The following is a 14,836-nucleotide window of genomic DNA, read 5'->3' on the forward strand; positions in this document are numbered from 1 at the left end:
AAGTTTGCATCCTTTAGATTGAGGGCGGCATACCAAACCCCTGGATCCAGTGCGGGAATGATGGAAGCCAAGGAGACCACATGGAACTTGAAGTTCTTGAGATAACAGTTTAGATGATGCAGATCTAAGATCGGTCTGAGACCCCCGTTGGCTTTCAGAATTAAGAAGTAATGGGAATAAAACCCCTTTCCTCTTAGATCAGTGGTTCTTAATCAGGAGGGCAGGGGCTAGGGTGTCCTCACTCCGGGGGGCTCTCTCTGCACCGGATGCTTCCTTGACCCACTGATCATTACATACAGTTCAAAGCAAATACAATACATTAAACAGCAACCAATTTCTAAAAATAAGAAAAAAATGGGAAAGGAAAACCCGTCATCCCGCTCCGTGGCATGGGGACGTCACAACCATCGTCTCTGGAATGTAAGGGAAGTTCGGTCTGTTCCTCACAAGTCCCAGACCTCCTTCTCAGGCCCTGGCTGTGCTGCAGGGAGGCTGCAGGTCAGACACTTGCTCTGGTGGTGGCCACATGCCCTCAGACTTTAGGTGGCAGGACCCTTCTTCCCAGCATCGGCCCCCCCGTCAGGGCTATGATCCCCCTCCAAGTCTGGCCTGCAAGGTGTCTTGGCTGGTGTTGGGATATATATATATCAATATACATTGTAATTTATATATTTATGTAATATGTTAGAGGTTATTAAGGCCTCGTATAAATGATGCATGCTTAACATAAATGCACACGTTGCAAGTTAGCAACCGAAGCAAGGACTTAAGCTCAAGGACTATTAGAACTTTTTGTGCAAAAACAATTTTACGTTCCAAGAAAAATACGGAACATTTTTAAAACCTCTATTGCGGGTCTAACACTGAGGGTGTCTCCCTGCACTGGGCTCACTGCCCAGGGTCCCCCTCGCTCTCCCCATCTGCTCACCGCACCTGGCTCCAGACTGCTCCAGCCCCAGCTCCACTCTGCCTCAGCACAGCTCCTGCTGCTGCTCTGCCTCCCGCTCCCTGGGCTGATTCTCTGGCCCCTCTGGCTCTGGTTGCTGCAGCTCTGCTCCCAGCGCAGGTCTGCTCCCTGGGCTGCTTCTGTGACTCTGCTCCCAGCACTGACCTGCTTCCTGGGCTGCTTTTCTGGTCCCTCTGGCTGGCACGGACCTGCTCCGCAGCTCAGCTTGGGCCCCCTGCTTTCTCCTTAGCTCGGCCCCTCTCTGTCTGACCCAGGCAATTCCAGCTCACACGGAGGACGGGACCCCCCTGGCCTCCTGACTCCCTGATTAGCCTGCCCACCCTGTCAATCAGGCTGACCTGGAGCATTGGCCTCTCCCCATTGCCCCTGGGGACTGTCAGTCTCAGGGCCCTGATTTCCCATTGACCCTTCCCCTTACTTCTGGTACTGGGAGCTACCCAACCAAAAAAAAAAAAAGCGACTGAGTTTTAGTAAGGGGCCAACAGTCCCCTTACACATGTTTAAAACTAAGTGTGTACTTAAGTCTACAAGATTTAAGCATATGAATCAAGCCAAGTACACACTTAAGTGCTTTGTAGAATTGAGGCCTAAACTTTCTGATTGTTTTCTTTAAAAAGAAAATCCCCTGCACCAGTGTGCCTTGCTTGGACCTTGAGGTATCTTTCTAGTAAGTCACAGAAGCACTTGCCTGAAGTGCACTATGAATGCACTGCTGTGGTATTTACAAGTAGCTTACCTGGTGCTTCCATAGAGCAGGCTGAGCTGCAGACTTTAAGCCCTAGCTCCACCATGAAAAGGTATGGGGAGGAGAACATAAATCCAAAGAAGGTTATCCTTTCCCCTGCAAGTACTGTTAGGATCAAAGGGTTTGGAGCCCATCTCCTATCAATAGTTGGGAGTCTCAAGCTCACTCTTCCTACAGAAGCATTTCTATTGATTCCAAATTGTTACACGCTTTCTACAAAACAATATAAAAAGTTCCAGGACTAAAATAGCAGTAGCCTTTGTCATCAGGCCTGGCATACCATGTTAGCGAAGCTGTATTAAATGGTAGCTAGCAAAATAACTAGCCTGTTCTCCATTTTTTATGCAAGAATCACGCTTACTCAGAATTAGAAAAAATATTCTTCAGTCTCATGAAGGCTTTCTATTTTTGCACCTACTGTCAGATATTTCAGTTGCTTTAGTTATAAAAGGACTTTTGTCATGTTTCAAAATTGTTTTCTTTGTGGAAAAAGAAAGAGTAAGGTGTCTTCACAAGAAGCATCGGAAAGAACACATTTTCTGTCACTTTGTTGCCATCAGATCAATGATATTTTCATACCACACAGGGGAAAAAACAACAACACGTAGCCAGTCACTGGTTAGACAGGATTTGGTCACTTTGTCGCTGAAGTGTCTGTGGTCAATATCTCTCAGTCAGGTAGTACAGCAAACTTACAAATACCATTGTAGAAAATACACCTAAAGGAACAAACAAAATCCTTTTTCTCTGCTCTTTCATCTGCTTGAGAAGCATGGGGAGGGGAGAGCACATATGGGTACAGTCTACTTGTATGCACATCAGTCTAAGGTTGGGGACATAGACGACTTGAGTCCCAGCCTCGTTGTCCCTGGAAATACGCGGGATAAATTTATTTCCTGTTAGTCAATAACATGCAACAATTCCTCCAGAAAAATCTATCCCTTATTTTCAAAAATACACATGTATTTGTAAATTAAATTAGTTTAAATACTTAATTTATTTCTACCAGCCCCATGCTCACTTCACCTTTATGCCTCCTGTCGATGCTCGCCCTCCACCCCACTTCCAGGATGAAACATTTTAAAAGTCACATGTTTAATAACGGACCGAGGGGCAGCGGCCAAGGATGTATTGGGGAAAGCATGGAGTCAGAAGCGAAGATCTCTAAATTTTGTTTTTAAATATTAAAAATGGTGTAAAAGTTTAAATATGGATTTTTGGGGGCAGGGCTGGGGGTGGTACAGCCATGCCAGAGGAGCTGGCAATCCACTAGACCCCCCTACCTCCTGGCATGCACTGATTGATTCCTTCCAGGTGTTCTTCCCACTGGCTAGGTCATTGTGGGTGAAATCCACCTCTGTGCAGAGGGACAGCACAACGTCCATGCACCACAACTTCAACTTGTGTGACTATGGGAACTCAACCATCTTAAAGTGGGCACAAGTATAGAACCATGAGTCCCTTTTTAGACACAGGGCCCAATCCTGTGAAGTGTGGTTTGCCCTCCCCTCCCATTGATTTCAGGGAGAATTAAGCTTGCTCAGCGCATCTTGCAGGTTTGAGCTCTCACATGGAAGAAGCAATCTTTCCCTCGAATGGGGCACTCGGCCATAGAATCACAAATACCCAGTTGTTTCACAAAGAGTGAACACGAGCTGGGAGAGCTAGGAGGGAAGGTTATATGTTAAAGATGGCTTCCCCTTATGGAAAGTTCAGGAATTGCCCGTGTAATTAAACTTTATTTTTGACTCGCAATCTGAGACCTACTCACTAATTACCTATATTGCAAGGATTTCTCTGGTATGTTACCAGGGAAAGGAAGTCAAATGTCTGATAGACAACACTTCCTGATTTTGGATGTGTCTGTCATCCTGCTAAGACGTACCGATGAGGTTGCTCTTAGACACAGTTTCTCCTCTGTACGTTCACACCTTCCTCTGCTCTTGTCATGGCTGGAGATATAGTTTATGCTGATTTAAACATTGCTGGAGCCTCTTCAAGACCACCACATCCATCTCAGCACCTCAGTAAGTGGATTTAATTTATTGATTTTATATCAGATACCTTCTATCTTTGAGGGGGCTCCTATTTTTCAAGTGATTTTTTTCCTCCAAGTGCAGCAGAAATAATTTAGAGAGAGAGAGATTCAGTAGAAATAAAGAGCAGGTCTGTGTTTTATGTACCATATGAGTGGCAGGACTTGGCTAATGTGAAGTCCTTTATCACTGTCAGAACTGGTAAGTGAATCTCTCTAATGCAATACAGGATATTTTATTTCAGTTTTGTCAATACATGTCACAGAAAACTTCATAGCCAGTGACAGTCTCTATACATACAAATTGAAGTGCAGGACAATACAGTCTTATGTTGCACACCTTTCATACACATTGGAGGGATACAAGTAAAGCATTTAAGCTAAAGCACTGACTTGCCCACTGTAGTACATAAAGAGCCATGCATTGGATGAGTCTGGGGAAGAATGACTGAACACATGGAATCTGAGAGACTCAAGGAGCAGGAGGATTTCATTGTTTTATTGCAGAAGTTTAACATAGATTGGGGAGAAGAGATGGGATCTGAAAATACCTATGGAGCCACTTTGATGCAGAAGGACCTGGAGGCAAGACCAGAAGCTGCGGGGCATGTAGAGAAGGGTTCTACTAGATATTATGGAGAGGCAACTAAAGAGGCAGAGGTCTGTTATCTCAGGAAATGGGGCTGAAGAACAGGAAGAAGTGAATGAGAACCTGGCCACTGCGGATGATGAAGGCAACCAGGGAATCTTTGTACTGCGTTCTGAAATGGACAGAAAGTCACAGATGGTTTCCAAGGGCAGGGATGATGTTTCCATTTCTGAGCGTGGTCATGGAGGAGCTACTGTAATGCAAGTCAGCTGCAGTGTAATGAGTTGTGAGTTAGGGGAGATCAACAGAGTAGTAGTAAGGATGAGAGGAGACTTGTGTGGTGTAATTTAAAGCTGTAAAATGTAAATCATAGTATACATTTTTGAAAACGTTTGAAAATTAAAAACTTTAAAACTTTGATATTTTGGAGAACTATGATAAAGATAAAGGTAAGTTAGTTAGTTTAATAACTTTAGAGTGTGTTTTCTGTAAGTACAGCAGGGAAATTGATCTAAATGATTAACTATATTAAGCTGTTGATCTGAGCCTTCATATTTTCACTGTATTGATATTTAATTTGCTAAGTAAATATCCCAAACATGTTATCAAGCTACTTACACACTATATATATAACACTGCTGTACTATCCATAATGGTATTTCATAGTGATGATTTTTTTGTATCAATCTGGCTTTATCATGTTCTCCTCTTTATTTATATTTTAAAGTAATTATTTTGAACTTACAGATGAACTGTATTTATAAAGCTATTTTCTTTTTACATACACACCTATGAATATAATTAAATTATTATACAGGGCCTGAAAATGATTCTTACGAAAGTACCCCTTTAGACTTGTATTAATAGTTGATATTTTCATGACATTTTTTGTTTTAGCATAAGGCCCTTCTTATCTAGCTGTCAAGGTGTAAGCTTTTATAAAGCTATATCCGCGCTCTTCAGACATTACTTTCACATAGGACTGGATATTCTTCTCTTGAAAAATATTTTAAGAGCCAGATTCTGTTCATGAGTAACATTAGAAGTCACTGGAGTTACTCCCAGCTTACATCAGTGTAACCGAGAGCTGAATTTGCCCCCCAAATTGTTCAGTTGTTTCTTAGCTAAAATTACGCTATGTTGAGAATTGACTGTGAAAATAATTTGGAACTTACTATTTCCAATGTCACAACTAGTCGGCAAATAACACTGAGCAGAGAGCTTGCTACTATGAATAGTCCCATTGGTTTTAGTCCCTAAACTTGAAAATGAAAACTAACTTTCTGTGGAAACATGGGAGTAACATCAAATAATAAGTCAAACTGAAAGACAGTTTACAGTAGAAGCCTGATCTAGAATTCCACTGCTTCTCCATTTCTAAACCCCCCTCCACCCCCAAATGATCCTTTTAGCCTGAAATGTGTGTGTTAGTCTGAGGCTAGATGAGAATGTTCTTTGGAAAGTTTGAAGTAAATTCAACAATCATTTTATTTTTTTAGTGATAAGAAAGGAGAGAGGGGACAGTTTTCACTTTTGGGAAATTGTTTTCACCAATTTTTTTCCCACTCATAACTTATGAACAAATTTATTCTTTCAAATAAATAGTATTAAGGCCACGATCCTGCCAACACTCATGTGATTAACTTAACACATGTGAGTAGTGTGTAAAGTAAAGCATGTGCCTCTGTGTTCATGGGATCATGCTCTTGAGCTCAACAAAAATGCGAATGCAGTGGGCAGTGGTAGAGTCTGCCAGGTGCTATTGCCGTGCTTTGTCGACAATAAATCCAGCCTGGTACCTTCATGCCTTAACAGATCTTGTGGTCATTGGACGGTTCACTCGAGGTCTGCTGTGCCAGCTGTCTTTATGAACACTGGGCTACCATTTTCTGAAGTTACTCAAAGGGCCAGTATTCAGCTGGTGCAACTCTAAGAGAGGGTCTGTGCCCAGTTAAGGAGGCCATTGAGGCATGCCATCAATTGTGACCAGAATCAGCCACGGAAGGATCTTTGCTTTTTAAGAGAATGTGAGTTGGTTTGGGTATTTTCCTGCAACTTCTGTTGGTTTAGAGTAAAGAAGAAGCTTAGATAAGATATGTGGTTTTGTTTGTAAATCATCCTGTTGCTGTGTTTTTTTCTCAACGAAGTAAATAACTTTGTTTTTGAGAGAAAAGTGCTGTCTTTGAAATCCACATTGTAGTAGGAAGAGAGCCTGAGATTTAAGCCCTTGTATCAGAGGCCTGGTATGATGCAGGACCTGCTCACAGAATCTGGCAAGAACAGGGCTAATACTGCGGAAATACACGTTCCTAAGAAGTGCTAGGCACAGAGTACTCATGTAAACACATCCTGATATCAAATGGTACCAGGACATCCCGGTATCAAGGATGGTACAAAAACATAGCCCAAGGAGAACAGGAACACGCTGACCCCTCCTAAAAGGTAAGGTCAGGATGACAGTACGTAATAGAGATGTTTTGATTGAACCAACACGTACAAGGTGATGGGTGATAACTAGCCACGTTAGGGGCAGTAACTAGCTGTGTCAAAGGGGCAGTGTGTACCTTGTTTGTATCAGGGTACAAAGATGTATCTCAGAGGGAGTGTCTTTGGCCAGCCTAGGGGGGAACAGAAAGTCCCGCCACTGACTGAGCTGCGTCATTGTCACGGGCATACATGTCTTAGTATCCTCGTAGAATCTGCCAGGTGCTATTACCGTGCTTTGTCGACAATAAACCCAGCCTGGTACCTTCATGCCTTAACAGATCTTGTGGTCATTGGGCGGTTCACTCGAGGTCTGCTGTGCCAGGTGTCTGCACAGAGCTGGGGCAGCACATAGGGAGAACACAGAGAGGGGACACACACAGCCGAACATCTGAGGCAAGTTGTCTTCTGCCTCAGAGCCCAATACCCAAGTTACAAGAACCTGTCAGCAGAGGCATCTATTCTGGTTTTGGTATAGACAAAACCACAACAAATCTGGAGTTTCTTGGCCCAGCCATTTTGGAGGAATTGTGAGCCAAAGAAGAATTTTTTTTTTTTCAAAAGCAACCTTCTAGTAAACTCTCAAAATACTGCTGCACAGGCTCAAAGGAGAACAAGTTGCTATGTTTCTTATTCCTCACACTGGATACTGAAGGATTTTCACCAAATATTGACTCTTGCAGGTCTCCCTCAGTGCCCACATTGGCATCGGATCGCTCTGGGAGTTGGATGGGCTGGGAATGTCATCCTGGCGGGAGCTGTGATTGTGCTGGGCATCTGGGGTGAGTAGTTGCAGGCCTTATATTTTTGTTATTATTACTACAGTAAAATCAACTCAGATTCACGGACGATATTGTATTGATTGCCGAAAATACTATCAAACTACAGAAAATGTTGCAAGAACTCAGCACAAAAAGCAGTCAAGTCAGACTGAAAATTAACTGCTCTAAAACGAAATTTATGCGGTCTGATACCTTGCCAAAAGCCTAAATAACAATCAAGGGAGAACCAATAGAAGAAGTTGAGCAATAGGTCTATTTGAGCCAAGAAATTAACATGTGCTACGATCAGGAGGGTGAACTCTCACAAAGAAAGAAATCAGGTTGGTGCGCATTCAATTCTATCAAGGCTGTCCTCCAAGGAAAAATCAACAAGGCAACACGCGCCACCCTCTGAAACTCAACAGCATTGCCAGCAACGTTGTATGGCAGCGAAACACGGGCGCCAATGAAGACAGAGGACCAGCAACTGTCTGTCATGGAGAGGGCGATGGGAAGAAGAATTCTGGGAATTTCAATCCGCAACTGAGTCCCCCATGAAGTGATCAGACAGCAGAGCGAAGTGCAGGATGCCATTGTTGAAAGCAGGTATAGTAAAATGCGATGGGCCGGGCATCAAGCTAGGCTCCCTGACAATCGATAGACTGCAGCTGTCGCTGAGTAGTACCCATGGGAACTGAAATGACCAGTCAGCCGATCTCCAAAGAGAGGGGAAGATTTTATAGTGAAAAGGCCGCACACGGAGAAGGAAGGCCAGGGTATGAGAAGAATGGAAGACGTGTTGTGGTTGGCGCAATCTATATGACGGCTGCAGGATCAAGGTGATCAAGGTGACTACACTGGCTAGACTGTCCCTTAGCCAAGAAGCTCACAGTCTCAATGTGCACCTTGAATTCGCCTGTTACTTCACAATCCCACGGAGATCTCATTTCTGATTCCTGTCTATTTGTGAATGAAATACTTGACACATTGGACCATGCAAGTCAAAACTTTACATTAACTAGATGTAGTTAAGAGCTTGGGATATAAAAATTGTGTGATTGGACTAAAACAGCTTCATCATTAAATGTGCAGGGAAAAGTGGAATGAATATACATTACAAAGTGGAATGAATAAGATTTCCTCTCTGTTCCTCTCATAGATTAGACAGATAGTACAGTATTTAATGGATTTTATACCCTCTACCTTTTTTCTTTTCTTTTCTTTTTTCCCCCTAATCCTGAAATAGTAACCAAAGGATCCCGCCTGGAGGATTTCCCATCTCAACTGAAACAAATGCTTTGTGTTTCATCACACAGCAACTCAACAGGTAACCTCATTCTCATTGAGCTCCTTTCCCCCATTTCATACCCACCGGAAGAATTCGCTGCAACTTAAAATCAAATTAGGCAGTCAAAATGCTCTCGTTTTCTGTATAGCAGAGATGTGTCACACCTTCATGATCCTCCTCCCTGTCTTTAGTTCTCTTATCATTTCCACTTGGTGCTGAGCAGAAGCAGAAGCAGTGACATCTAGTGGCCAGTAAGTACAGGGCAATCAACTTGCAGTGCAATAAATATTTCTCACAGATCCTGGGATCCCAAAGTACTTGACAAATTATGTAGCAGATACAGGAATCCCTTCACCCACTACACAAATGCAACTGCCTTTGGGGTGAAGCTTAGTGTTTGTTTAGCAGCGCACAGCAACCGTGCACAATAGCTAAGAAGGGAAGGACATTCCCATATCGTAACATCCCTGGGCAACTACAGTCGCTGAGTATTAGAAAAGTATTTCAGGTATTTTAAATGTGTTAATGAAATTTAGCAGCTGGAAGTGGAGGAAGAGCCAGAATCACGTGTTCAGGGAGTTCTCCACAGAACAGGAGTGTCCTGGGTACCATTAGAGAAATTCAGGGAGATTTTAGAGGGGCAAAATTTGTTACACAAGCTGTTTAGACCTCCGGTTATTCAAAAGAGGTCATAGGATTTTTGTGATCACAAGCAGACTTAAGTTTTATTTCTCACATGAAGGAACAGATAGCTCAGTGGTTTGAGCATTGGCCTGCTAAATCCAGGGTTGTGAGTTCAATCCTTAAGAAGGCCATTTAGGGATCTGGGGCAAAAATTGGGGATTGGTCCTGCTTTGAGCAGGGGGTTGGACTAGATGACCTCCTGAGGTCCCTTCCATCCCTGATATTCTATGATTCTATGAAGGCATTACCAGGAACACAGCACCAGCTAGTGGTAGGTTTGGGCATTAGGTTTAGTTCTAACTTACCAGGTGCTGCTTTTTCCTCTTAATTACCCATGCCATTTAATATCTAGCACTCATGGTCTTCCCTGGAGGTCTCCCCATCCACATACTCACTTATGATCCTGTTAAACTTGTAAGATCTGATTAAATCCAAATCCAAGTGCTAGCTTTTAATGTATCAATCTACTCTCTTCTCTTTGGAGTAATAGCAACTGAGGGTCCAGAAACAAGTTAGAAAAGTAGCAACTGAGTTAATAAGAGCTGAACTGCACAATCTGGAAATGTCTTACTTTCCAAAGGATGCTACCCCTAAACTCACCAGCAGGAAGTGAGATGAGAACATAGGCTTCAGAACTTTCCCGTGTACAGTTCTCAGTGAGGAATTAGGCTTTCTTCTGTTAATGAAAGAAATTACTGAGTTAAAATAGCACAATATACACGCACAAGTGTGTGTTACACATCCCCCCTCTTTGGCTGGCTCACAGGGAATGTGAGTCTGTTACAGCTCCCACCTAGAGAACCATCGTCTCTAGCTCAAGTTGTAGAGGTTTGTGCTATTGTTAGGAGGAGGGATGGTCCAGGATTTAGGGCATAAGCTCAGGATTTGGGAGATTGGGGTCATTTCCCTGCTGTGCCACACTCTTCCCATGCGACTTTGGAGAAATCGCTTAACCTCTCTGTGCCTCAGTTCCCCATCTGTAAAATGGGGATAATGGCACTGCCCTGCCTCCCGGGGGTGTCGTGAGGCAAAATCCATTAAAGAGGAAAAGTGCGTGAGCTGTGTTCTGTATGAGCTGTACTCTCTTGTGCTTTAGATGATTAAGTAGAAGAGCAATTAATTATGTTAGACTCTGAGCAAAGTGTCTGTGTATTAAATGTTTCACAACACTACTGTGAACTTCCAGAGGGAGTTCAACTGTAACTGAAGTGGGTGCCAGATAGATCTGTGCCCTGAGAACATGTCTTGGGACCCCCAAGATTAGGGTAGTGGCTGGACTTGGTTCAGGTCCCAGAGTCTTAAACACCTGTGGATCTAGGGACCCAGACGCTTGGATTCCCCTCACAACAATCTGGTGGGTAGCTGGCAAGGAGGCCAGTGACACCTGGCCTGTGTTATTCCCTGCTGGTCCACTCCTCCGGCTGCTATTCATGTACTGCAGTGATGAACATACTAAAAACACCTGAACAACACAGCTCACTCCTGCAGTTCTAGTCCTCACTCCTGACCCATCCTAGCTCTGCCAAAGACCCTTAATCCTGCCCTAAAGTGTGTCTTGCTAAGAACTGAGCCTTGCTTCAACACACACAATCCAAAGAGAGAGACACCCTGGTTGGGACACTGAATCTGAAAGCTCCATGCATGATTTTACTTAAAACCTTCAAAACCATTCCTGACACCCTCTTTCCCTTTCCCCCTCTAGAGGGCGCCGAGTGCAAACTCTGCCCCATGGATTGGCTGTTGCATAGAAGGAAGTGCTATTGGGTCTCTAAAGAATTTAAAAACTGGAAGAAGAGCTTTGAAGACTGCACAGTGAAGACGTCTCAAATGCTCGTGATCCAGGACCAGGACGAGATGGTAAAGAAAATATGATGCTGAACCTTCCGCTGGAGAAATGGGTCTATAGTATAATACCAGGACTTGTGTCAGCCATAAGTACAGAAAGAAAGTGCTGGAAGGAGGCTCAGCTGTGTGAAATTTGGATTCATTAAAGCTAAAACAAAACATTCTTTACATCTGGGAGCAGAGAGGGGGAAAATGCTAAACAACGCAACTCCTACGGTGTCTCCCCATCTTAATTTTCTTTTGCTTATTTCTTATACATTTTAAGTAGAAAAGAACATGTTCATGTTCATAATTCAATAGCAAATGGATTTTTCTTATAACTATAGTGTGAACCTCTCAGTCCTACACTGAGATTCCATTTTCCCAGGGGCAGACGCTGCATTCGCTGTCTGGCTCAGGCCCTCAGAACGGGGCTGCAGATTTCCCCCGGAGGCATCGCGGGCAGAGCCCCTGAAGCAAGAAGCAAGGTGTGTCTGTGCTGGTGGACCCCAAGAACTCTAGCCTGTGTCAGTGATTTTACCCAGTCCCCTCTGCTTTACACTTCACAGGATTTCATACGGAATGTTACAAGTGGTGTAAATCATGTTTGGATTGGACTTAATTTTACCTCCCCTGAGAGGAACTGGATGTGGGTGGATGGCTCCCTGGTCAATCAAACACTGTGAGTGCTCTTTGACCTTTCGTGTGTTTATTTTATAACTCTGGCAGAAAATCTTAGTCCATTGCTTTCCAACTTGGGTGCTTAAAATTCGGCACCTCAATCCATATTCTGATTTAAAATGTACAACAGGTGATATGGCATCCCCTAGTAGCCTACTAGGAATTGAAAGCCATAATGTATGTCCCTGGGAAATTAATTTCCTTTAAGGGCTTGGCTTTCACATGTAACTTGGCTTTCTGTGTAGGTTATGTTTTTTCTATAGCACACACATTGTAGAATCTAAGCACTACCCTGGTAACCTGGGCATTCAGTAGGCAGTACTTTCTCCTTGTCGCAGGGATGCCCTGAGCAGGATACACCAGATGTATGTTTGGGGGGGCACAAGGGGGAGGAGACTATCCCATGGGAGAATTCAAATGTTGGAAGCTCCTGGCCTCCTGCTCCTGATAATCGGGGCAGGTAAACTACATATGCTGAGGCTAAAAGCTTGGAGGTCTGCTGGAAAAACCCAGCTGGGGAACCTGAATTGGGACTTTGAGGCTGGAGGGTTTGTAATGTCTTGGTACCAATCATCTCCCAGCTCAGAGAAGACCAAATGAAACTTTTATTCCACCACTGAGAGAGGGAAAGCAACTAAGAGTGTTTGTTTGTTTGTTTTTTTTAAACTGAAGCCAGATTCACTGCTTGGGGTGTCCTTGTGACATGGATTTAGGGCAATTACCCCCTCTTTTCTGCCTAATTGTTGTTATGACAACTCCACAAAGCACCAGACCACCCTGTCACATTCCTCCGAATGGGTTCCTCTTCTACATGTGCATGCCCACTACACACAAATGAGGACGAATGACTACAATAGAACTTGTTGAATAAATTTAAACCTCTGATAATATATTTTCTTCATTCCACAGATTCCCAATAACCGGCCTTGCTGAACAGAACAGTTGTGGGGTGATGAAGGAACAGATTCGTTCTGAAATCTGTGGTGGTGAATTCAAATGGGTTTGCCAGAAAGAAGCCTTTCAGATATAAACAGGGTCTTTAAGTATATGTATTGATGGAACTGAAGTCGAAAGCATCCTCCTTGATAATTTGTAACGTGATTATTTTAAATGGTTCTGTGTTTAATCATTTTAATTCTCCGGGTCTGTAACTTTAGAAATCAATTTTCAAAACAGGGTCTATTCTCTATTTTTTGGTTTTAAGAGAAGCTGTTACGAAACCCTGAGAAGCCAGCAATTTTCTGCTCATCTTGATCTTAATCATATTTTCAGGCGTGAACAACTTTTTCAAAACCGATAGCAGAGGCAGGTTGGGACACCCAAGTGCTGTTTTGGTTCGTTTGACAAACGTAAGTGTTTGAGAACTCTTGCACATGGGCCAAATATTTAGAACTAGCCTCTAAATCTGTGTGCCCAAAATCTCCAATTTCGTTCCTCAGGTCTCGTAGTTGTGTGTCCCGCTGACCAGTTTGGTGAACAAATGCCATTTATTTACCCAAATCTGAGATTCTGTGCTACCGAAAAGAAATTGGGTGGGCAAGTTTAGAGGGAATATTCTCTGAAAATTTGGTCCCAAGGCTTTGAGGTACGATGGAATCCATACAGAGTGAGATTTTCAAAGGCAGGTAGGCACCCAATTCTGATTGAAAGTCAGTGTGCTTCGAAAATCTCTTAGACCACAGTGTTCCTCTGGATATTATGGGCAAAGTTTGCAACTTAGCCTTTAAGATGCTCTGGAAGGGGTGGGGTGGGAATCCATCCCCACCTTTTTCTTTAATTTGCTTCTCCACGATGAAGGCCCAAAAGGTGGGTGTGTTTAATTTTTTTAAAACTATTTATTTAGGAAGCTTTAACAAGCTTACAAATCCTTGCCATGTAACTATCAGAAACAAAGCAATCATTACAAAGTTATCTTATGTTTACAGAGACTTTACAGAGGAATATAGTCATCAGATCTTTCTATTTAACAGGGTGATACCATATATCTTTACACCTATTGTATTTCTAGTGATTTTATTAAATTGAGTTACTACAGAGAATTCTTTCCTGGGTATCTGGCTGGTGAATCTTGCCCACATGCTCAGGGTTTAGCTGATCACCATATTTGCGGTTGGGAAGGAATTTTCCTCCAGGGCAGATTGGAAGAGGCCCTGGGGGTTTTTTGCCTTCCTCTGCAGCATGGGGCACGGGTCACTTGCTGGAGGATTCTCTGCACCTTGAAGTCTTTAAACCACGATTTGAGGACTTCAGTAGCTCAGACATAGGTGAGAGGTTTATCGCAGGAGTGGGTGGGTGAGATTCGGTGGCCTGCGTTGTGCAGGAGGTCAGACTAGATGATCATAATGGTCCCTTCTGACCTTAATATCTATGAAAGCTCTGTATATGTAAGACATATTTAACAAACCTGTCGTGTCTGCCAAATGTTAGTATTCAAAAAGAAGTTGGGCAGATGTGCTGGCTTTTTTGTGGGTGAATGTACTTTTTCTGAGTACTGAATAAAAGGTAACCACATATCTATCTGTTCTTGGTCTATTTTGCTAAGTACCTAAGTGGTGTGTGAATTTTTCCGTAACCAACCTCCCATATTTTTGAACCATTTCTCAATAGTTGGGCTATTTTTTTTCCCAGTGAGAGGCTACCACTAGCCAACAGCAACTAGCGGATGAAAGATTAATTCATTTCCTTTGGTGTGACCATTTCCACTAGGAAGCCCCGGGAGGGTTACCAAAGGATCATTTGGTAATAAAGATCCAACAATTTGTGATATTTGGTTACCGA

The 14,836-nt window shown here is 43.2% G+C and overlaps 1 protein-coding gene and 1 pseudogene across 1 annotated transcript; one reads left to right on the forward strand and one right to left on the reverse strand.

The window, feature by feature from the left end:
• LOC125621418 (killer cell lectin-like receptor subfamily F member 1) overlaps positions 1-14,836 on the reverse strand; it is a 77,077-nt pseudogene that overhangs the window by 14,261 nt on the left and 47,980 nt on the right.
• LOC125621692 (killer cell lectin-like receptor subfamily B member 1B allele C) lies at positions 3,661-14,482 on the forward strand. The gene is made up of 6 exons (XM_048818835.2): positions 3,661-3,739; positions 7,504-7,602; positions 8,828-8,908; positions 11,256-11,410; positions 11,947-12,059; positions 12,968-14,482. Exons 1-6 carry the CDS (start codon positions 3,661-3,663, stop codon positions 13,086-13,088), a joined length of 648 nt encoding a protein of 215 aa, XP_048674792.2. The 3' UTR covers positions 13,089-14,482.

The sequence above is a fragment of the Caretta caretta genome, chromosome 14 (genome assembly GCF_965140235.1).
Source record: "Caretta caretta isolate rCarCar2 chromosome 14, rCarCar1.hap1, whole genome shotgun sequence".
NCBI lineage: Eukaryota > Metazoa > Chordata > Testudines > Cheloniidae > Caretta > Caretta caretta.